The sequence below is a fragment of the Panthera pardus genome, unplaced genomic scaffold (assembly GCF_024362965.1).
Source record: "Panthera pardus isolate Hobbes unplaced genomic scaffold, ASM2436296v1 HiC_scaffold_24, whole genome shotgun sequence".
In the NCBI taxonomy this organism is placed as follows: Eukaryota; Metazoa; Chordata; class Mammalia; order Carnivora; family Felidae; genus Panthera; species Panthera pardus.
The window spans coordinates 21,508,183-21,534,245 of NW_026526810.1; the positions used below are offsets into that span (position 1 = coordinate 21,508,183).

Sequence of the window (26,063 nt, forward strand, 5' to 3'; positions counted from 1 at the left end):
TTCAGTGTTTTGTACATCACTGCTTTTGGTGAGTGAATGATGGAAGTAAACTAATACTTTAGAAAAGAAAGCCTGGAATGGTAGTCAGCTAGTAAATCCTGCTGTATTCCCAGAATGACTTTTTTAAGTTTATATTTCTAATTATGCTAATGTCTAAATGAGATAGGTTCAGAGAACACCAATTTTCCCCAGTGGCCTTTCTTCATATAGTGATAGAACCTTGATTTCAGCTAGGCACATGCCTGCCATAACAAAGACATTTCCCATTCTCTCTTGCCATTGACTGTTGTGGTCAGTGAAATGTGAGAAGTGACGGGTCATTCATTCAAAATGGTATGACAGTTTTTTGCCCTTTCTCAAGCTTGTTGCTTGGAAGTGGATCTGGTAGCGAGCTATCCTGGGCTCTCCAGAAGAGGCAACACTATTGGGGAAGAGAACCACACAGAAGGATCCCGGGAATGCTATACAGTTTTGTTGAAGTGCTACCATAAGTGACCCGGATTGCCCATCTTCAGACTGTTTTACAAGATTGAAATTAACATCAATCCTGCCTCAGCCAGTGTTTTTTTTTTCCCAGGGCTTCATTACAACAGATGTTTATATTAACATTATCCCTAATATGGTATGATGTAACTAATGTAGGGCACTTTGTATTCATTAGTGGTTCTGACAGAACAGTATAAAACTTGCAAGATAAGTGAAATCAAAAATATTAACCTTCCTGCTTTTCTATTTGTAGTCACTTTTCTCACAGTCTTTATGCTAAAAGGTCTTTCTTTTGCTGTTTATATATATGATAAAAATACTTAAATGTTCATTTTATGGTTATCCCATATCTTAGTTCCTGAAGAAAATCCAAAGAAAAGTTTTCAAACTTGTAATCTGTGAATATTAATATTTAGCTTTTGTTTAGTTATTAAACTTTCCTATTATTTGACATTGGTTACCCATTATCAAATAGGCAATATTCAAAATGCACATCTTTGGATGTGCTTACATAGCACATAAGGAAAATACTTTGTAAATTTTCTTTATCCTTGATTTTAACAAGAGTTGGTTGAATAGTAGAGGAAAAAGAATTTGAAAAACTAAAAATATGAACATAATAAGCATGATGATTGAATGGATTATTTTATTTTTTCAAATTACTCCTACAGAATGTTTTGTTACTTTCCAAAGGAGAGTCTGCTGCAGGATCATTTCAATACAGTATGTGAGGTTACTAGGATTCCTTTGTATAGCTGAGCTTTTGGGGCTTGTTATGAATGGTAAATTCATTTGACTACAAGGTTGTAATCTTGGTGCAGAACAGAAAGGGGAGAAGTTGACCCAATAGAAATAAAAGTAGTACTGGTGAAAATAGAAGCCATATACGCTGCCTCTAGAGGCCATGATGTTCCATGGAAGGGTACAGGAATTTAAGCAAAGTTAAAATGAATTAATTACAATTTTGAAAGACCAGTGTTAAAAGCAAGCATTAAAGAGTTATTTTTTCAGCTAAAAACATACTAATTCCTAGAAATGGCATCTTTCATAAAGTCATTTCTGAAAGTGGAAAAAAAGATCACACTTGAAAAAACACATGCACGCGAGAAACACAGTTACACTCTTAGTGTCTTCATACACGGAACTGCCTCCTCTCAGATGAGCAGACTAATAGGATGGTTTAATCAAGACATTTAAAATACTTCTTTTTATGTTTTCAAAGCACAATTTTGCCATAATTTGCCCTGCAAAATACTGCTTCAAGGAATAGATTTTGATTATTTTTCATCCCAGTAAAACTAAACTCCTTATAAGCCATCTAAGGAAGCATAGTGGTCTAAAGAAAAGGAGGAAAGGTATTTCTTGGGATTAAGATCAAGAAACAGACATGCTGCGTAATGACATAATCTACCATGATCTATACCAATGAAGGGCATTCAGTGGGCCACTTCACTGCTTATAGTTCTCTCAACTTGGGTTATCTCTAAAACTGGGTTATTAGCAAACACAGCAATTTCTCAAACTTGTAAAAGAGGCCAGATAGCAAAAGCTTTGCCATTGATTTATACTGCAAATGTAGGTATTCTTGGGAAGGAGTTAAGATGGAGAAGTAGGTGGAAGCTAGGCTTTCTTTTTCCCTCATATATAGCTGTGTTGAGGTCAGATCACTTGGAACACCCAGAAAATTGATCTGAAGGCTGGCAGAAGTATTTTCACAGTTGGACAGAGACTGGCAGGTGCAAGGTGCATGTAAGTGAATTGGGGGAGAGAAAAATGGTGGTGCCACAGAGGGGAGGGAGAGGCAAAAGGGAGAGAAAGGAGATGTGAGAGTGCAGCATCGGATTTGCATAAGAGAACTCTCCCGACCATGAACGGGTGTGTGAGCTAGAGTTATTGAGTGTCACAGGTTTTTTGCAAACTGTGGAGCTCAAACTGGTTTAGAAAGTATGCAACTTTCTCTGGAGGGGAGCTGTGGTGCATGCTCTCAGGGAGGCAGAAGGAGCTGGTGGATGCGTAGCGGAATGTAAGGATCTCCTTAGTTGCACAAGAGACTCTGCAGGTGTCAGCAAAACGCCTTTCATAGGGGGCAGAGGTGTGGGCTGAGGGCAGATAACCTGATTGCAGCTTTTTGCGGTGCTACATCATAGATTCCATGCATTGCACAGGTGTGGGAATTTTTCTGGGACAAAGAACAACACTGTGTCTACAGCATAGGGAGTTTCTCCTTAGAAGGAGAGGGGTGAGTCTGCATGGTGCCAGGTCCTTTAAGATTTTGAGTTTGAGTCCCAGGTGCATATCAAAGAACCACAGGAGAGCTGTGGCGCAGGATGCAACAACTGCCCTCTCTGTTATGTGAGGGTTTCCTAAACAGTGGGGGGGTGTGAGATCCCCTGTCGAAGGACCAGAGAATGTGGTGACATTTTCGTCCTCAACACCAACCCGGTGGGATTCAAAGAGCAACACAGCGGCCCCCAGTGGAGGCAGAACCCACTTTCACCAAACCCCTTTGCCTTGTGCCTGTCAACTGCATACTTTCTAGGGCAGAATGGACTCTGAGCACAACAGGCCTCTCTTCCAGAAGACCAGCATAGGCAGTACTCTGCATGTACCAAGTGAATTGAAAATAGAGTGCTTCAAAGCATCACCTGCAGTTCTGGTGGAAATAGGGTCAGGCTTACTGTTTTGTTTCTTCTTTTTTTTTTTTCCTTTGGAATCAGACTTACAGATTTTTGTTTTTTCATTTCCTTCTCTCTCTCTCTTTTTTTTTTTTTTTTTGTTTGATTCAGGCTTCTTTTTTTCTTTTTCCTTTTTTTTCCCTTTCTTTGGAATCAGGTTTATAGTTCTTTGGCTTTTTCATTCCTTTACATTGTCTCTTTTTTGGGGATGAAGCTTTTTTTTTTTTTTAAACCATGCTTATCTTAAATCAAAGTACACCTAGTTAAAGGTCCATACACTTCCCACTGTAAGCAAGGAGCTCTGCTGAGGACTGACAAGTGGGAAAGAGCAGCCAAAACACAACAGCAAAGTGCACACAACATACACCAGAAACCTTCCTGAAGCACCAGGCCCTGGACTGTGTATGACTCCTTTTTAATATAGCCTTACTCTCAGGTGCAGAGAGCATAACAAGCTTTCAAAACATACAAAATACAGAAACATAGCCAAAATTACAAGATGGAGGAATTATCCCCAAAAGAAAGGTAAAGAAGAAATCAGCCAGGAACTTGCTCAAAAGATTACTAGCTGGGCTTGAAAAAAGCATAGAAGACACCAGAGAAATCCTTGCTGCAGAGATCAAAGACCTAAAAACTAGGACAAAATTAAAAATGCTATAACTGAGATGCAAAACTGACCGGATACAGTCACAACATGGATTTAAGAAGCAGATGAGAGAATAGGTGATATAGAAGAAAGACTTAGGGAACTCAAGGATTCCATAGAGTGAAATATCGGTATCTAAGGAGTCCCAGAAGAAGAGCAGGAAAAGGGGGCAGAAGGTTTATTCAAACACATTATAGCAGAGAACTTACCTAATCTGGGAAATGAAACGGGCATTTAAGTACAAGAAGCACAGAGAACTCTCCTCAAAATCAACAAAAACAGGTCAGCACCACAACATATCACAGTGAAACTTACCAAAAAAAAATACAAAGAGTTCTGAAAGCTAGGGAGGTCCTTAACCTACAAGGATAGACATAAAAGGTTAGCAACAGACATGTCCACTGAACATGGCAGTCCAGAAGGGAGTGGCAGGAAATATTCAATGTGCTGAATGGGAAGAAAGTGCAGCCAAGAATTCTTTATCCAGCAAGAATAGAAGGAGAGCAAAAGAGTTTCCCAGACAAAAACTAAAGAGTTCATGACCACTAACCCAGCCCTGCAAGAAATTTTAAGGAGATTTGAGGGGGGGGGGGGGGGGAGGCCAAAGCAATAAAGACTAGAAAGGACCAGAGCACATCACCAGAAACATCAACTCTACAGGTAACATAATTACACTAAATCCATATCTTTGAATAATCATTCTGAATGTAAATGGAGTAAATGCTCCAATCAAAAGACACAGGGTATCAGAAGGCATTAAAAAAAACCCAAGATCCATCTATATGCTGCCTATAAGAGACTCATTTTAGACCCAAAGTCACCTCCAGATTGAAAGGGGATGGAGAACCATCTATCATGCTAATGGAAGTCAAAAGAAAGCCAGAGGAGCCATACTTACATCAAAGTAGAGTTTAAACCAAAGACCATAACAAGAGATGAAGAAGGGCATTATCTCATAATTAAGGGGTCTATCCATCAAGATCAATTGGGGAATACCCAAATATATAAATTAGTTAATCACAAACATAAAGAAACATTGCTAATGATACAATAATAGTAGAAGACTTTAACACCCCACTTACAACAATGGACAGACCATCTAAGTAGAAAATCAATAAGGAAACAATGGCTTTGAATGACACACTGCATCAGATGGACTTAACAGGTATATTCAGAACATTTCATCCTAAGGCAGCAGAATACACATTCTTCTCAAAGGCACATGGAACATTCTCCAGAATAGATCACATTCTGGTCACTGACAATAGGTACAAAATTATCTAGATCATACCATGCATATTTTTGGATCACAATGCAATGAAACTTGAAATCAACCACAAGAAAGAATTTGGAAAGACCACAAATACATGGAGGTTAAAGAACACTCTACTATAGAATGAATGGGTTAATCAGGAAATTAAGAAATAAAATACATGGAAGCAAATGAAAATACAACAGTCCCTCTGAACACCGGATGCAGCAAAGGCAGTCCTAAGAGGAAAGTACCTTGCAATTCAGGTCTATCTCAAGAAGCAAGAAAGGTCCCCAGTACACAACCTAACCTTACACCTAAAGGAGCTAGAAAAGGAGCAGCAAATAAAGCCTAAAGCCAGCAAAAGAAGGAAAATAATAAAGACTAAAGCAGAAAAAAAATGATACAGAAACCAGACCAAACCAAACAAAACCAGTAAAACATGAACAAAACTGAGCTGGTTCTTTGAAAGAATAAACAAAATTGATAGCCCCCTAGCCACTTACCAAAAAGAAAAGGGAAAGGACTCAAATCAATGAAACCACAAATGAAGGAGGAGAGATCACAACCAATGCCACAGAAATATGTTGCTAATTTAACACATTGAACATACAAAGAATGTGAAACCCTTTTACAAATCTGAGAATTTTCCATACGTTCTACAGAAATTTTTGACAAAAAAATAAAACTACTTTCGGCATTTTGTGCCCACACAATCTAACCAGATTAGCACCACCATAAATTCAGATTTATTGGAAACAGAAGACTAAATCCTCTTGATTGGAAATTGAGATGTTTAGATGACTGACTTGACTTTCATTTGTAGAAACTGAGTATGAGTTTGCTTAATGAAAATCCTAAAATAAAACATAGTAAGCATTAGTAATAACATCCTTGTTAAGTGAACAAAATTCTACATTAACAGAATGTATTAACAGAAAATTATTGTAATATTGGCCTTATATAAAGAATAGTGAAATACTTGCAAAACAGGTTATTTTTGTTTTATATATTTTACTTCTACCCTACACAGTAAAAGAAGTTACAAGAATATATGCTACTGTAAAGTAGAAAACATTAGCAGAATCCAATAAACTTCATTTAATATTTGGTATTAAGAGGGTATGGAGCATTTTCATCTCATTAAAACTTTATGTAAACTGTCCTCACAACCAGCAAAAAAGGCAAAATTGATAAATTCCTTAACTTTAATTTTAAACACAATGATCAGAGGTGCCTGGATGGCTCAGTCGGTTAAGCATCAGACTTTGGCTCAGGTCATGATCTCATGGTTCATGGGTTTGAGCCCCATATTGGGTCTGTGCTGTCAACTCAGTGCCTGGAGCCTGCCTTGGATTCTTTTTCCCTCTCTCTCTGCCCCTCTCCCACTCACGCTCTATCTCTCAAAAATAAACATTAAAATTTTTTTTTAATAATAAAAAATAAGCACAATGATTAGAGTGAGGATAATTTTCTTAACATTTACACAGTACTTACAAGTCTAACCAAAATTCACCATATATGTATCTAAAACATACTCTGTTGAAGGCCTTGTCATGGTACTACAATTACAGACAGGAGTGAAAAATAAGTGACCTGAGTGACACTAGCAAAATGGTGGACTAGGACAATCTAAGCTCTTGTTCCCCAACAAAACCAACAGCAACTATATGAACCAGCACTGTCAGAGCTCTGGAAAACAATAAAAGATTACAGCAAACAAGACCATGTCCAGTGAAGAAAAATCATCTTCAAAATGATAGGAAAATTTTGAGACATTTTACTTGCCTTTGTCCCAGTGCAGTGGCAGTCTTATTTAAAAAGTGGCAGAGGCCTGGTTTCCAGTTCCTACCTTCAAACCAGAAGAGGTAGAGTAGACTTTATTTGAAAATTATTGTGTGTGTCTTAAGTGCTCACCTCTATTTTGCCATTAACTTGGAAATCAGGCAGGAAGAGTGGCAGGCATTACTTGTAAAAGCCGCAGACTCAGATACCTGGGGCGATCAATTATTGGTGGAGACAGAATAGGTCATATAAGGCCTAGGGAAGAAGATAGGGTGAGAGTTTTTGAAAACTGGACATTCAGAAATAGCTCTATATGAGGGGAGGATGGGATTTAGAATGCCATATGCACGTCCAGGCAAAACACATGCTCAGAAAAGATCTAAGACCTTAAGTTTTCACCTCAGTCAGATCCCTAGGCTCAGAGCAAGCCTAGCTACATATTGCAGGAATGCTCTAGCACCCATCTAATCTGCAAAGACAGAGAACTGGCATTCAAGGAAAACTGTCAAAACAGCTGAACATGAGGTAAACAGAACAGAGATGATCTCACAAAACAAGGTCTTTGTAAAAATACTTTGGAATAGTCTAAAAATAAATGGACGGAAGATGGCGGCGTAGGAGGACCCGGGGCTCACAGCGCGTCCTGCCGATCACTTAGATTCCACCTACACCTGCCTAAAGAACCCAGAAAACCGCCAGAGGATTAGCAGAAGGGAGTCTCCGGAGTCAAGCGCAGACTAGAGGCCCACGGAAGAGGGTAGGAAGGGCGGCGAGGCGGTGCGCGCTCCACGGACTGGCGGGAGGGAGCCGGGGCGGAGGGGCGGCTCACCGGCCAAGCAGAGCCCCCGAGTCTGGCTGGCAAAAGCGGAGGGGCCGGACAGACTGTGTTCCGACAGCAAGCGCGACTTAGCGTCTGGGAGGTCATAAGTTAACAGCTCTGCTCGGAAAGCGGGAAGGCTGGAGGACAAAGGGATGGAGAGCTGCTGAGCCCCCGGACGGCAGAGCTCAGCTTGGCGGGGAACAAAGGCGCCAGCGCCATCTCCCCCGCCCATCCCCCAGCCAAAATCCCAAAGGGAACCAGTTCCTGCCAGGGAACTTGCTCGCTCCGCGCAAACACCCAACTCTGTGCTTCTGCGGAGCCAAACCTCCGGCAGCGGATCTGACTCCCTCCCACTGCCACAGGGCTCCTCCTGAAGTGGATCACCTAAGGAGAAGCGAGCTAAGCCTGCCCCTCCAGCCCCCGTGCACCTTGCCTACCCACCCCAGCTAATACGCCAGATCCCCAGCAACACAAGCCTGGCAGTGTGCAAGTAGCCCAGACGGGACACGCCACCCCACAGTGAATCCCGCCCCTAGGAGAGGGGAAGAGAAGGCACACACCAGTCTGACTGTGGCCCCAGCAGTGGGCTGGGGGCAGACATCGGGTCGGACTGCGGCCCCGCCCACTAACTCCAGTTATACACCACAGCACAGGGGAAGTGCACTGCAGGTCCTCACCACGCCAGGGACTCTCCAAAATGACCAAACGGAAGAATTCCCCTCAGAAGAATCTCCAGGAAATAACAACAGCTAATGAACTGATCAAAAAGGATTTAAATAATATAACAGAAAGTGAATTTAGAATAATAGTCATAAAATTAATCGCTGGGCTTGAAAACAGTATACAGGACAGCAGAGAATCTCTTGCCACAAAGATCGAGGGACTAAGGAACAGTCACGAGGAGTTGAAAAACGCTTTAAACGAAATGCAAAACAAAATGGAATCCACGATGGCTCGGCTTGAAGAGGCAGAGGAGAGAATAGGTGAACTAGAAGATAAAGTTATGGAGAAAGAGGAAGCTGAAAGAAAGAGAGATAAAAAAAATCCAGGAGTATGAGGGGAAAATTAGAGAACTAAGTTATACACTAAAAAGAAATAATATACGCATAATTGGTATCCCAGAGGAGGAAGAGAGAGGGAAAGGTGCTGAAGGGGTACTTGAAGAAATTATAGCTGAGAACTTCCCTGAACTGGGGAAGGAAAAAGGCATTGAAATCCAAGAGGCACAGAGAACTCCCTTCAGACGTAACTTGAATCGATCTTCTGCACGACATATCATAGTGAAACTGGCAAAATACAAGGATAAAGAGAAAATTCTGAAAGCAGCAAGGGATAAACGTGCCCTCACATATAAAGGGAGACCTATAAGACTCGTGACTGATCTCTCCTTTGAAACTTGGCAGGCCAGAAAGGCTTGGCACGATATCTACAGTGTGCTAAACAGAAAAAATATGCAGCCGAGAATCCTTTATCCAGCAAGTCTGTCCTTTAGAATAGAAGGAGAGATAAAGGTCTTCCCAAACAAACAAAAACTGAAGGAATTTGTCACCACGAAACCAGCCCTACAAGAGATCCTAAGGGGGATCCTGTGAGACAAAGTACCAGAGACATCACTACAAGCATAAAACATACAGACATCACAATGACTCTAAACCCATATCTTTCTATAATAACACTGAATGTAAATGGATTAAATGCGCCAACTAAAAGACATAGGGTATCAGAATGGATAAAAAAACAAGACCCATCTATTTGCTGTCTACAAGAGACTCATTTTAGATCTGAGGACACCTTTAGATTGAGAGTGAGGGGATGGAGAACTATTTATCATGCTCCTGGAAGCCAAAAGAAAGCTGGAGTAGCCATACTTATATCAGACAAACTAGACTTTAAATTAAAGGCTGTAACAAGAGATGAAGAAGGGCATTATATAATAATCACAGGGTCTATCCACCAGGAAGAGCTAACTATTATAAATGTCTATGCGCCAAATACCCGAGCCCCCAGATATATAAAACAATTACTCATAAACATAAGCAACCTTATTGATAAGAATGTGGTCATTGCAGGGGACTTTAACACCCCACTTACAGAAATGGATAGATCATCTAGACACACAGTCAATAAAGAAACAAGGGCCCTGAATGATACATTGGATCAGATGGACTTGACAGATATATTTAGAACTCTGCATCCCAAAGCAACAGAATATACTTTCTTCTCGAGTGCACATGGAACATTCTCCAAGATAGATCATATACTGGGTCACAAAACAGCCCTTCATAAGTTTACAAGAATTGAAATTATACCATGCATACTTTCAGACCACAATGCTATGAAGCTTGAAATCAACCACAGGAAAAAGTCTGGAAAACCTCCAAAAGCATGGAGGTTAAAGAACACCCTACTAACGAATGAGTGGGTCAACCAGGCAATTAGAGAAGAAATTAAAATATATATGGAAACAAACAAAAATGAAAATACAACAATCCAAACGCTTTGGGATGCAGCGAAGGCAGTCCTGAGAGGAAAATACATTGCAATCCAGGCCTATCTCAAGAAACAAGAAAAATCCCAAATACAAAATCTAACAGCACACCTAAAGGAAATAGAAGCAGAACAGCAAAGGCAGCCTAAACCCAGCAGAAGAAGAGAAATAATAAAGATCAGAGCAGAAATAAACAATATAGAATCTAAAAAAACTGTAGAGCAGATCAACGAAACCAAGAGTTGGTTTTTTGAAAAAATAAACAAAATTGACAAACCTCTAGCCAGGCTTCTCAAAAAGAAAAGGGAGATGACCCAAATAGATAAAATCATGAATGAAAATGGAATGATTACAACCAATCCCTCAGAGATACAAACAATTATCAGGGAATACTATGAAAAATTATATGCCAGCAAATTGGACAACCTGGAAGAAATGGACAAATTTCTAAACACGCACACTCTTCCAAAACTCAATCAGGAGGAAATAGAAAGCTTGAACAGACCCATAACCAGCGAAGAAATTGAATCGGTTATCAAAAATCTCCCAACAAATAAGAGTCCAGGACCAGATGGCTTCCCAGGGGAGTTCTACCAGACATTTAAAGCAGAGATAATACCTATCCTTCTCAAGCTATTCCAAGAAATAGAAAGGGAAGGAAAACTTCCAGACTCATTCTATGAAGCCAGTATTACTTTGATTCCTAAACCAGACAGAGACCCAGTAAAAAAAGAGAACTACAGGCCAATATCCCTGATGAATATGGATGCAAAAATTCTTAATAAGATACTAGCAAATCGAATTCAACAGCATATAAAAAGAATTATTCACCATGATCAAGTGGGATTCATTCCTGGGATGCAGGGCTGGTTCAACATTCGCAAATCGATCAACGTGATACATCACATTAACAAAAAAAAAGAGAAGAACCATATGATCCTGTCAATCGATGCAGAAAAGGCCTTTGACAAAATCCAGCACCCTTTCTTAATAAAAACCCTTGAGAAAGTCGGGATAGAAGGAACATACTTAAAGATCATAAAGGCCATTTATGAAAAGCCCACAGCTAACATCATCCTCAACGGGGAAAAACTGAGAGCTTTTTCCCTGAGATCAGGAACATGACAGGGATGCCCACTGTCACCACTGTTGTTTAACATAGTGCTGGAAGTTCTAGCATCAGCAATCAGACAACAAAAGGAAATCAAAGGCATCAAAATTGGCAAAGATGAAGTCAACCTGTCGCTTTTTGCAGATGACATGATATTATACATGGAAAATCCGATAGACTCCACCAAAAGTCTGCTAGAACTGATACATGAATTCAGCAAAGTTGCAGGATACAAAATCAATGTGCAGAAATCAGTTGCATTCTTATACACTAACAATGAAGCAACAGAAAGACAAATGAAGAAACTGATCCCATTCACAATTGCACCAAGAAGCATAAAATACCTAGGAATAAATCTAACCAAAGATGTAAAAGATCTGTATGCTGAAAACTATAGAAAGCTTATGCAGGTAATTGAAGAAGATATAAAGAAATGGAAAGACATTCCCTGCTCATGGATTGGAAGAATAAATATTGTCAAAATGTCAATACTACCCAAAGCTATCTACACATTCAATGCAATCCCAATCAAAATTGCACCAGCATTCTTCTCGAAACTAGAACAAGCAATCCTAAAATTCATATGGAACCACAAAAGGCCCCGAATAGCCAAAGTAATTTTGAAGAAGAAGACCAAAGCAGGAGGCATCACAGTCCCAGACTTTAGCCTCTACTACAAAGCTGTCATCATCAAGACAGCATGGTATTGGCATAAAAACAGACACATAGACCAATGGAATAGAATAGAAACCCCAGAACTAGACCAACAAACGTATGGCCAACTCATCTTTGACAAAGCAGGAAAGAACATCCAATGGAAAAAAGACAGTCTCTTTAACAAATGGTGCTGGGAGAACTGGACAGCAACATGCAGAAGGTTGAAACTAGACCACTTTCTGACACCATTCACAAAAATAAACTCAAAATGGATAAAGGACCTGAATGTGAGACAGGAAACCATCAAAACCTTAGAGGAGAAAGCAGGAAAAGACCTCTCTGACCTCAGCCGTAGCAATCTCTTACTCGGCACATCCCCAAAGGCAAGGGAATTAAAAGCAAAAGTGAATTACTGGGACCTTATGAAGATAAAAAGCTTCTGCACAGCAAAGGAAACAACCAACAAAACTAAAAGGCAACCAACGGAATGGGAAAAGATATTTGCAAATGACACATCGGACAAAGGGCTAGTATCCAAAATCTATAAAGAGCTCATCAAACTCCACACCCGAAAAACAAATAACCCAGTGAAGAAATGGGCAGAAAACATGAATAGACACTTCTCTAAAGAAGACATCCGGATGGCCAACAGGCACATGAAAAGATGTTCCACGTCGCTCCTTATCAGGGAAATACAAATCAAAACCACACTCAGATACCACCTCACGCCAGTCAGAGTGGCCAAAATGAAGAAATCAGGAGACTATAGATGCTGGAGAGGATGTGGAGAAACAGGAACCCTCTTGCACTGTTGGTGGGAATGCAAATTGGTGCAGCCGCTCTGGAAAGCAGTGTGGAGGTTCCTCAGAAAATTAAAAATAGACCTACCCTATGACCCAGCAATAGCACTGCTAGGAATTTATCCAAGGGATACAGGAGTACTGATGCATAGGGGCACCTGTACCCCAATGTTTATAGCGGCACTCTCAACAATAGCCATATTATGGAAAGAGCCTAAATGTCCATCAACTGATGAATGGATAAAGAAATTGTGGTTTATATACACAATGGAATACTACGTGGCAATGAGAAAAAATGAAATATGGCCTTTTGTAGCAACATGGATGGAACTGGAGAGTGTGATGCTAAGTGAAATAAGCCATACAGAGAAAGACAGATACCATATGGTTTCACTCTTATGTGGATCCTGAGAAACATAACAGAAACCCATGGGGGAGGGGAAGGAAAAAAAAAAAAAAAGAGGTTAGAGTGGGAGAGAGCCAAAGCACAAGAGACTGTTAAAAACTGAGAACAAACTGAGGGTTGATGGGGGGTGGGAGGGAGGGCAGGGTGGGAGGGAGGGCAGGGTGGGTGATGGGTATTGAGGAGGGCACCTTTTGGGATGAGCACTGGGTGTTGTATGGAAACCAATTTGACAGTAAATTTCATATATTAAAAAATAAAAAAAAATAAAAAAAATAAAAAAAATAAATAAATAAAAATAAATGGAAAACAGCTTGCAGCAAATCAAAAAGAAAAAAGAAAAACCTGGTAAACCCTGGTGACAGGAAAATCCTATATCCAGAATTACCATATTATAATAGTGAAATGCCCAATTTTCAAAAGCAGAAAATAACAAGTCATACAAAGAAAAAGAGAAAACAGGTCTATTTAGAGGAACAGAAACTGACCCTGAGGAAGTGTGTACGTTTTGAACTTACTAGACAGAGACTTAAATATATTCAAAGAAATACAGGAAATCAGGAAAATGAATAAAATGAGAACATGAACAAAGAAATTAAAAGAGGATCAAAGAAATTCTGGAGCAGAAGTTACAATAAAGATTTTCACTAGAGGGTGAATTTCAATAACAGATTTGAACAGTTTGCAAAGCTCATTGCATTCCAAATAGGAGAAAGTCAAAACAGACCCACCAAGACACATTAGAATCAGTCTATCCAAAGCAAAAGACAGAATATTGAAAGCAGGAATGAAAAGGGATCCTCAATAAGGTTGTCCAGTTTTCATCAGAAACCTTGGGGACCAAAAGACAGTGGGGTTTGATATATTCAAATTACTAAAAGAAAAAAAAACTGTCTACCAAAACTATCTGACAAGACTCCTTCAAAAATGAGGGAGAAACTAAAACATTACCAGACAAAAACAGAAGGAGACAGATTCCACTACACCTGCCCTGAAATAAGTGCTAACTTCAGGTTGAATGAGAAGGGACAGTAGACAGGAACTCAAGGCCATATGAAGAAATAAGATTTCTAATTAAAGTATACATGGACAAGTATAAAAGCTAGTATTATAATTTTGATTTGTAGCTCTACTTTTCATTTTGTACATAATTTAAGAGACTTAAAATAGTTACTTGTCTATGTTTTCAGATGCACAATACTTAAAGATGTAATTTTGTGACATTAATAACCAAAAGGGGGTGAAAACAAGGTTATATATAAGAAAAGAGTTTTTGTACACTTAAGCTGCCATAAACTCAAATTAGAGTGTTATTAATTTAGGATGTTAAATGGAATCCTTAAGGTAACCACAAAGAAGTAGCTATATAATAATACAGCTATGAGGAATAATAATATAATACAGGAAATAATAATACAGGAAATGAGAAAATGTTTTATTACAAAAAAATTCAACTAAAACACAAAAGTCACATCGAAAATGAACAAAAAGCTAAAAGGCACATAAATAGTATGACATTAGTCCCTCAATAATTACTTTCTGGATGGCTCAGTCAGTTGAGTGTCCAACTTCAGCTCAGGTCACGATCTCTTGGTTTGTGAGTTCGAGTCCCACAATGGGTTCTGTGCTGATGGCTTGGAGCCTGGAGCCTGCTTCGGATTCCGTGTCTCCTTCTCTCTCTGCCCCTCTGCCACTAATGCTCTGACTCTCTCTCTCTCAAAAATGGATAAACATTAAAAATAAATGAATAAATAAATAAATAAATATAGATGGAATTAAACTCCAATTAAAAAAACAGAGATTAGTGAAATGGATTTAAAAACATGACCTAACTGCAGTCTACAAGAGACTGACTTCAGATCTAAAGTAAAAGGATGGATAAAGATATTCCATGCAAATAGTCCCCAAAGGGAGTAGTGGTGGCCATACTATCATTAGACAAAAAAAGACTTTAAACCCAAAAAGCTTACAAGAAACAATGAAGGACATTATCTACTGATAAAAGGTTTAAAATACATCCAAATTAAACAGTTATAAACATTCATGCATCTAATAACAGAGCCTCAAAATATATTCAGCGAAACACAACATAACAAAATGTATGTGATGCAACAAAGCAATGCTAAGGAAATCCATAGCTGTAAATGCTTACCTTGAATATATAAATATAAATATATGAAATAAACATTCTAAAAAGACCTAGGAAAAAAATAAACCTAAAGCCAGTGGAAGATTAAAACTGAAATAGGCAAGATAGTGTTTCAAAAAGATTTTAAGAGTGGAAAAATCTTAATTAGAACATGAAAAAAAGGTTCCAACTTACTAAAAGCAGATATAAAAGTAGGGGCATTAGTAATTATTCTACAGAAATAGAAGGATTAGAGTACAATTATGAGCAGCTATAAATTGGATAACCCAGATGAAATGAATATATTTCCTAGAAATACAAGGAGTGAATCATGAACAAATAAAATCTATATGGACCTATAACTAGGAGACTGAATTAGTAATCAAAACCCTCCCAACAAAGAAATGCTCTGCAACTGAGGCTTCACTGAAGAATTCTACCAACCATTTAAACAAGAAATAACACCAGTCCTCAAACTATTCCAAAAAATTCAAGAGAAACTTTCTAACTCATTCTATAAGGCCGGTATTACCTTGGCACCAAAGCCAGACTACAAAAGAAGGGGTAAGAAAAGCTATAGCTTAATATCCCTGATGAATATTAATGCAAAAATCCTAAACAAAGTATTACCAACTGAAACATCACATTAGAAGTTCTATATACTTTGAACAAGTGGATTTATTTCTACAATTCAAGAAGAGTTCAACAAGTGAAAATGAATTAATATACTATATTGACAGAATGAAGAGGGAAAAACCCATATGACAACATCAACTGATACAGAAAAAGCATTTGACAAAAATTTGACAGGATTTTTTATTTTTTAAAATATTTTTAAAAAAATATTTTGAGAGAGAGAGAGAGTGGGAGGGACAGCATGAGCAGGGGGAGGGGCAGAGAGAGGGTGAGGGAGAATCCCAAGCAGGTTCTGCAGTACAGAGCACCACCCTATTACAAACCAACAGTGGCCCCAGACTGATCCTTTAACAGCACAAGGACCAAACCCCGACCACAACAGGCAAAGTAGGCCACTGCAGCTGACTGAACTGAATGCAAATTCAGTTCATTAGGATTTACACAACCCACATAGCAGACACCCCTGAAATGCTTGGTTTTGGGGAACAATGAACACTGCACTATAGAGCACCACAGTACCTCTTCTTCATAAGGCCACTGCTTTAAAGATCAGGAGCTTTAGCTGACTTTCCTAACACAGAGAAACACAGAGAGTTACAAAAAATTAGGAGAAAAAGGAATATGTCCCATTGAAAGAACAGGACAAAAATCACAACAAAAGAGAAATAAAACAGAGAAGCAATATACCTGAAAAAGAATTCAAAGTAATCATCATAAAGATACTTATTGGACTTGAGAAAAGAGTGGAGGACATCAGTGAGACCCTTAACAAAGATTTTTTAAAAAGAACTAATCAGTGATGAGAAACACAGTAAATGAAATTAAAAATACACCAGATGGAATAAATAGTAGGCTATGGGAAGCAGAACAACAAATCAGGTACCTGCAGGGGAGAGGAATGGAAAGTAATCAAGCTGTGCATATGAGAGGAAAAAAATTATGCAGAGTGAGAATAGACTTACGGAACTCAACAACACCACCAAACATAATAACATTCGCATTATAGGGATCCCAGGAGGAGAAGAGAGAAGGGGGCAGAAAATTTATTTGAAGAAATAACTGAAAACTTCCCAAATCTAGGGAATGAAGCAGAAATCCAGATCCAAGAGGCCCAGAGATCCCTCAACAACTTCAACCCAAGAAGGTCCACAACAAGACAAAAGTAATTAAAATGGCAAAAAGTAATAAAAAAGAGAAAATTTTTAGAGGAACAAAGATAAAAGAAAGCAAATAAATAATGGGAAACCCCATAAGGTTATTAAGCTGATTTTTCAACAGAAACTTTCCAGGCCAGAAGGGAGTAGCATGACATATTCAATGTGCTGAAAGGAAAAAAAAATCTGCAACCAAGAATACTCTATCCAGCAAGGTTATCATTCAGAATTGAAAGAGAGATAGAGAGTTTCCCAGACAAACAAAAGAGTTTGTGACCACTAAACCAGCCCTACAAGAAATATTAAAGGGGACTACTTGAATGGAAAGAAAAGAGCGTGAGAGTATCAAAAGTAGGAAACACAAAAACAGTAAAAGCAAGTAGATCTGTAAAAATCAGTCAAGGAACTCACAAAATAAAAGGATATAAAGTATGATACCATAGACCTAAAACATGGCAGGGTGGCGGGGAGGAGTAAAGATTGGGTTCAAACTTAAACAACCAGAAATTTAATATAGACTAATATATAAAGAAAATGTTATGTACAAACCTAATGGTAACCATGAATCAAAAAACAGTAATAGATATGTGAAAAATAAGGAGAAAGGAATCCAAGTATATCGCTAAATAAAGACAACTAATCATGAAAGAACAGTGTGAGAGAAGAAAGCAACCACAAATCAAGTAACAAAATGGCAAAAATAAATATCTATCTATAATTATTTTGAATGTAAAAAGATTAAATGTTCCAATCAAAAGACATGGGGTGATGGAATGGATAAAAAAAAAAAACAAAACAACAAGACCCAACTATATGCTGCCTACAAAAGACTCATTTCAGACTAAAAGACATCTGCAGGTTTAAAATGAAGGGATAGAGAAGCACTTATCATGCAAATGGATGTGTAAAGAAAGCTGGGGTAGCAATACAAAATACAAATAGACTTTAAAACTAAGACTGTAACAGACAAAAAAGGACATTATTTAATCATAAAATGGAAAAATCCAACAAGCAGATCTAAAAATTATAAATATTTATGCACCCAACAGGAAAGCATCTAAATACATAAAGCATCTAGTAACAAACATAGAGGAACTAATCGATAGTAATACAATATTAGTAGGGGACTTTAACATCCCACTTACATTAATGGATCAGCCAAACAGAAAATCAATAAGGAAACAGTGGCTTTGAATGACACACTGGACCAGATGGATTTAACATAAATATTCAGAACATTCCATCCTAAAGCAGCAGAAGGCACATTCCTTTCAAGTGTACATGGAACATTCTCCACATAACGGACCACAAAAGAAGTCTCAAGAAATCAAAAAATATTGAGGTCATACGATGCATCTTTTCTGACCACAACATTGTGAAACTAGAAATCAACCAGAAGAAAAAATCTGGAAAGGCCACAAATACATACAGACTAAATAACATCCTACTGAAAATGATTGCATCAACCAAAAAATCAAAGAGAAAATTAAAAAATAAATGGAGACCAATAAAATGCAAACACAACAGTCTAAACTCTTTGGGATGCATCAGTCTAAACTAAGAGGGAAGTTTATCAATACAGGCCTACTTTAAGAAGCAAGAACAATCTCAAACAACCTAACCTTACACCTAACGGAGCTAGAAAAAGAACAAACAAAACCCCAAATCAGTAGAAGGAAGAAAATAATGAAGATCAGAGCAGAAATAAACAAAATAGAAACTAAAAAGACAATAGAAGAAATAACACCTGACATCACAGAAATACATACAATTGTAAGAGAATTTTATGAAAAACTGTATGCTAACAAATTGGACAACCTGGAAGAAATGGATAAATTCCTAGAAACATATAATCTCCCCAAATTGAAGCAGGAATAAATAGAAATTTTGAACAGACCAATTATCGGCAAGGAAATTTAATCAGTAATAAACTCTCAGCAAACAAAAGTTCAGGGCCAGATGGCTTCATAGGTGAATCCTACCAAACATTTAAAGAAGAGTTAGTACCTATTCTCAAACTATTCCAAAAAAATAGAAAAGGAAGGAAAACTTCCAAATTCATTCTATGAGGCTATAGTTACCCTGATACCAAAACCAGATAATGATACTACAGAGAAAGAAAACTCCACACCATTATCTCTGACGAATGTAGATGTAAGAATCCTCAAAAAACATTACCAAACACAATCAATAATACATTTTAAATAAATCGCTCACCGCGATCAAATGAAAGTTATTCCTGGGATGCAAGGGTGATTCAATAGTCCCAAATCAACAAGATACAACACATCAATGAGGATAGGAAATATACAATCATCTCAATAGATGCAGAAAAAGCATTTGACACAGTATACCATCTATTCATGATAAAAACCCTCAACAAAGTAGGTTTAGAAGGAACATACCTAACATAATAAAGGACATCTATGGAAAACACACAGAAAGAGAAATTAAGAAAAGAATCCCATTTACAATTGCACCACAAATCATAACAACACGTAGGAATAAACTTCACCAATGTGGTGAAAGACCAGTAATTTGCAAAGTATAAAACACTGATGAAACAAATTGAAAAGGACACAAACAAATGGAAAGATATTCTGTGCTCATGGATTGGAAGAACAAACATTGATAAAATGTCCATACTACCCAGTCTACAGATTTAATGCAACCCCTATCAAAATACCAGTATTTGTGAAAATATTCTAGCTCTAGTAAGAACTAGAAAATTCTTAAATTTACACGTAACCACAAAAGACCTGAATAGCCAAAGCAATCTTCAAAAAGAACAAAAAAGCTGGAGGTATCACAATTCCAGATTTCAAAATATACTACAAAGCTGTAGTAATCAATGAAACAAAGATAAATGGAACAGAATAGTGTAGAAATAAACCCACACTTATATAAAGTCAATTAATCTACAACAAAGGAAGCAAGAAACTAATATGACACAGAGAAGAGACAATCTCTTCAACATATGGTACTGGGAAAACTGGACAGCAACATACAAAAAAAAAAAAAAGAAAGAAAGAAAGAAAGAAAGAAAGAAAGAAGAAAGAAAGAAAGAAAGAAACTGGATCACTTTCTTACACCATACATAAAAATAAACTCAAAGTGAACAGAAGACCTAAATGTAAGACCTGAAGCTGTAAAAATCTTAAAAAGAAATCATAGGCAGTACTGTCTTAGACATCAGGTATAGAAATGTGTGTGTGTGTGTGTGTGTGTGTGTGTGTGTGTGTGCAAGGGAAACAAAACCAAAAGGAAACTATTGGGACTATTTCAAACTAAAAATCTTTTGCACAGCAAAGGAAACCATCAACAAAATGAAAAGGCAACTTACTGAATGGGAAATGATATTTACAAATGATATACATCACAAAGCATTAATATCCAAAATATAAAAAGAGCTTATACAACTTAACACCAAGAAAATCTGATTTTAAAATGGGGAGAAGAACTGAATAGACATTTTTCCAAAGAACACATACAGATGGCCAAGAGACAAATGAAAAGATGCTGAATATCACTTATCATCTGGGAAATGCAAACCAACACTACTACTAGCTAAACTACTAATAGCTAAAATCAAAAATACATGAAATAACAAATTTGGCAATTATGTGGAGAAAAAGGGAACCCTCATGCGCTATTGGTGAGAATGCAAATTGGTGCAGCCACTGTGGAAAACAATTGTACAAGTCCCTCAAAAAATTAAAAATAGAACTACCCTACAACCCAATAATTCCACTACTAGGTATTTATGCCAGGAAATAAAAATGTTAATTTGAAAAGATATATGTACCTTATGTTTACTGCAGCATTATTATAATAGCCAAGATAGGGATGCAACCCAAGTGTCCATGGATAGATGAATGAATACAAAGAAGTGGTATATATATATATATATATATATATATATATATATATATATATATATATCGGAATAATACCATTACTTAGCTATAAAAACAAATGAAATCTTACTATCTGCAACAACATGGATGGACCAAGAGGGTATAATGCTAAATGAAATAAATCAGTAAGAGAAAGACAAATACCATATGATTTCGCTCACATGTGTGATTTAAAAAATGAGACAAACATAAGACTCTTAAATACAGAGAACTAACTGATGGTTGCCAGAAGGGTGGAGGGTGAGGAAATGGGTGAAACAGATAAAGGGGATAAAGATACACTTATCTTGATGAGCACTGAAAAATATGTGGAATTTTTGAATTATTATACTATACACCTGAAACTAATATCACACTGTATGTTAATTATACTTTAATTTTAAAAATGGATCAAAGACCTAAATGTGAGACCTGTAACTATAAATCTCTTAGAAGAAAAATGACAAAAAGTAATGGATTTGGCGATGATTCCTTGGATATGATGCCAATGTCACAAGTTATCAACAGGATGCACAAGTTGGATTTCATCAAAATTTAAAACTTTTATGTAAAGAGGACACTATTAACAGAGTGAAAAAGCAATCCATAGGAGAGGATAGCTGCAAATCATTTATCCAACGAGGAATTAATATACAGAATATAATAAAAAACTAAAATACAACACCAAAAGACAACCCAGTTCAAAGCTATAAAAAAGACTTGAATTAAAAGGTATTCAAAGAAGTTATATAGATAGCCAATAAGCACATGAAAAGATGTTCAACATCACTAATTATAACGGAAATGTAAATTAAAACCATGAGATGGGCATTAAGGAGTACACTTGTTGTGATGAGCACTGTTACATGCAAGTGAGGAATCACTAAATTCTGCACCTGAAACTAATATTATACTGTATGTTAACTAACCGAATTTAAATAACTTTAAAAAATAAAATAGACTTAAGCATTAAAAAAACACCATGAGATACCATTTCACACTTATTAGGATAACTATTAACAACAACAACAACAACAAAACTATAATTGGCAAGGATGTGGAGAAACTGGCTTGAGGAAGAAATAGTTCACAGATGGGATGGTACATTGGGCCAGTGTTTTCTCCTTTGCCTCAACTATTTACTAGTTCAAGATTTTTGGTATTCAGAACATCCACAGCTCCAGACTACCCTACAATTCTTTATTTTCATACTACCTGAAAGTCACTATTACTTTGTTTATATTTCAGGATAACTTTACAATTGGAAAAGGCTGTCTGAAGAAATTGTCCTGGCCTAATGAATTCTTTATATTGTCCCTAATAAGATGAAAACCTCACATTCTGTGAAATCATGCCCTAAAAATGAAGCCTTATGAAGAGGTTTGGAACTTTGTAACTTAAGTGGTAACGAAAACAATAATCCTAAGTATCTATGATTATTTACACTGAGAATTAGTTGATCAATCTTTTGCAGGCTTTAAGTTGTGGGCTTGTGTTTCTTCCTTTCAGGTATATGTTCTAGAAATCATTTCCTTTTAATAGAAAGCATTTCATTAATATTAAAAATATGATCCAGAGGTAGCCTTTTTAATAAATGCTCTTTTTGTAATCACCAGGTGAAAAGTCTTCATGGCTTATCTGTACTTGCAGCTCCCCCAGACAGCTTAGCATGGTCATAAATTAGGTGGTTTCTGAAGCCACTAACCTAGCCATTCCTTGCACTTTAAGGACTTTCACCTTTTTTTCTTAGAGTCTTCATATATTGTTAAGAGTTAATTTTTTCAGTCATGAGAAAGTTTGTCTCTCTTTGCTTTAACACATTAGCTTACTATAAAAATGATGTTTGAACCAGTACAACTTCCTATCATTCCCCAACTTACCAGCTGCATATGAACTAATAAAACATGTTATGGAAACACACATATCTTGCAGAAAAGACTGTTTCATGGTATGGCAATTTCAGTCTTTTTTATTTTAAGGAAGAAAGAAGGATTAAATCCTATGATCTCTTTTACCTTATAGAGTTTCATTTTCTGCCTTTGTGACAAACAAGGAATGATTTTGTTCAGTGTGATATTTCTTCAGTGTTCTCCATGACCTATGGAAAATAAGAACTAAGATGTTTTCTCCATCTCAATTTTTCTTTATATGCATACCACCAATACATATAGTTTTATTTACATTTATAAACCCACTGTTTGTGATGTGAAGAGTTGAGGTAAGCTAGCCTAGAACATCTAAACAAGCCAGTTTCCTGCCTACAATGCTCATCAGAACACAGAAGAGTTGCATCAGCACCCCATTCAGGCCTCACAAATAGAAGTGTCCCTATCTTTCCTCACTGACTATTTTCTTTCATAGAATGAGAATACCACCACCTGCCTCACAACAGGAGTTAAGATTTCTATGAGATAACATGAAATGTCAGCCACTGTGCCTGGCATGTATAGGCATCTGATATTCATGATTATTTCATTACACTGCTTTCTTTGCATTTGAAGAGCTATACTTTCAGAACTAGAGCATTATTCCAATAGAGGGATACACAGTTACAATCTAAATGCACGGTAGGATTTCAGGCTGTGAATTTACTTAACAAACAAACATTCACAGGGTAGTTGATAAACTATTTGAATAAGGTCAAGGGGAGTTTCGTGGTGAAACTTTACAGATGAATGTGGTCCCAGACATTATCATTACAAATATAACAAAGAACAACAATGTGCAAAACCATTAAAACACATTTTATTCAATTATAAAATATAGGAACACATCTCAATCTCTTGATAACTCAAGTGATAATTTTGAACATATCACAATGCAACATCTGATAGCATCACTTAATAGTGGCATTTCTTTCGGTCTGCCTTTTTAATGTGATATATTATGTAACAGTATTTACCATTTGAATTTTTTTTTTTGAGAGAGAGAGAGAGAGAAAGCATGAACAGGGGAGGAGCAGAAGGATAGAGAGAGAGAGAATCTTAAGCAGGCTCCACCCTCAGTGCAGAGCCTGACACAGGGCTCGATCTCACAACTGTGAGATCGTGACCTATGCCAAAAGTCAAGATTCCCATGCTCAAATGACTGAGCCACCCAGGCACCCATAAATTATTTTTAAGTGTGCAGCTCAGTGGCATTTAGTACATCCACACTGTTGTGCAACCATTACCACCATCCATCTCTAGAACATTGTCATCAACCCCTACTGAAACTGTACTCATTAAGTAGTAACTCCCATTCTATTCTCAGCCCTTGGTACTACCATTCTATTTTATGTCTCTATAAATTAGATTATTCTAGATATCTAAATGGAATCATACAGTACTTATCTTTTGTGTCTGCCTTATTTCATTTACCATAATGTCTTTTTCTTTTCAAATTTTTATTTAAATTCTTCATAGTTAACATATAGTGCAATATTGGTTTCAGGAGTAAAATTCAGTGATTCATCACTTACATACAACACCCAGTGCCCATCATAACAAGTGCCCTTCATAATACTCATCACACATCTAGCCCATCTCCCATCCACTTCCCTCCATCAACCCTCAGTTTGTTTTCTATCTTTAAGTCTCTTATGGTTTGTTTCCCTCTTTTTTCTCCTATGTTCATCTGTTTTGTTTCTTAAATTCCAAACATGAGTGAAATCATATGGTATGTGCCTTTCTCTGACTTATTTCGCTTAGCATAATACACTCTAATTCTATTCATCTCATTGCAAATGGCAAGATTCCATTTTTTATGGCTGAGTAATATTCCATTGTATATATACCACGTCTTCTTTATCCATGCATCGTTTGGGCTCTCTCCATAGTCTGGCTACTGTTGATAAGGCTGCTATACACATCAGCATGCATATACCTCTTCAAATCTGTATTTTTTATTATTTTAGAGAGAGAGTGCATGAGTGGGGTAGAGGGGCAGAGAAGAAGAGAAAGAATCTTAAGCAAGCTCCATGTTCAGTCTGGAACCCATCATGAGGCTCAATCCTATGACTCTAGAATCCTGACCTGAGCCAAAACCAAGAGTCAGACACTCAACCAACTGAGCCACCCAGGTGCCCTCGAATCGATATATTTATCCTTTGGGTAAATACCTAGTAGTGCGATTGCTGGATCATATGGTAGTTCTATTTTTAACTTTTTGAGGAACCTCCATTCTATTCCTCAGAGTGGCTATACCAGTTTGCATTCCTACGAACAGTGCAAGAGGGTTCCCCTTTCTCCACATCCTCACCAACACGTTTTGCTTCTTGTGTTGTTAATTGTAGCCATTCTGACACTGAGGTGGTATCTCATAGTGATTTTGTTTTGTATTTCCCTGATGATGAGTGATGTTGAACATCTTTTCATGTGTCTGTTAGCCATCTGGATGTCTTCTTTGTAAAAGTGTCTATTCGCATCTTCTGCCCATTTCTTAACTGGGTTATATGTTTTTGGGGTGTTGAGATTGATAAGTTCTTTATAAATTTTAGATACTAACCCTTTATCAGATATGTTGCTTAAAAATATTTTCTCCCATTCCATACACTGTCTTTTAGTTTTGTTGATGATTTCCTTTGCTGTGCAGATTTGTTTCTTGGTGGAAGTCCCAGTAGGTCAGTTTTGCTTTTGTTTCCTTAGCGTCTGGCAACATGTCTATAAGAAGCTGCTCAGGCCAAGGTCACAGAGGTTGCTGCCTATGTTCTCCTCTAGGATTTTGATGTTTTCCTGTCTCACATTTAGGTCTTTTTCATCCATTTTGAATTTATTTTTGTGTATGGTGTTAAGAAAGTGGTCCAGTTTCATTCTGCATGTCACCAGCCAGTTTTCCCAACACTGTTTATTGGAGAGACTGTCTTTTTTCCATTGGATATTTTTTCCTGCTTTGTCGAAGATGAGTTGACCATATAGTTCTGGGCCCATTTCTGGGTTTTCTATTCTGTTCTATTGATCTTTGTGTCTGTTTTGTGCCAGTGCCATACTGTCTTGATGACTACAGCTTTGTAATATAGCTTGAAGTCTGGAATCATGATGCCTCCAGTTGTGTTTTTCTTTTTCAGGATTGCTTTCGCTATTCAGGGTCTTTGTGGTCTCCTACAAGTTTTAAGATTGTTTGTTCTAGCTCTGTGAAAAATGCTAGTG

The 26,063-nt window shown here is 37.3% G+C and overlaps 1 protein-coding gene across 2 annotated transcripts in view; it reads right to left on the bottom strand.

Annotated features, from left to right (window-relative positions):
* Positions 1–3,393: 3,393 nt before the first annotated feature.
* The window catches only part of NRG4 (neuregulin 4), a 114,883-nt gene continuing 92,213 nt past the window's right edge, over positions 3,394–26,063 (bottom strand). Inside the window, exons 4-6 of one of the 2 annotated variants that reach the window (XM_053888817.1) lie at positions 22,953–23,035; positions 6,656–6,911; positions 3,394–5,916 (exon numbers count right to left, since the gene is read on the bottom strand). In XM_053888817.1, coding sequence (XP_053744792.1) covers positions 23,019–23,035 — 17 coding nt within the window. In that variant the 3' untranslated portion in view covers positions 3,394–5,916; positions 6,656–6,911; positions 22,953–23,018. Of the gene's footprint in view, positions 5,917–6,655; positions 7,100–22,952; positions 23,036–26,063 lie in introns of both variants that reach the window. The other variant, XM_053888816.1, reaches the window with a different exon arrangement.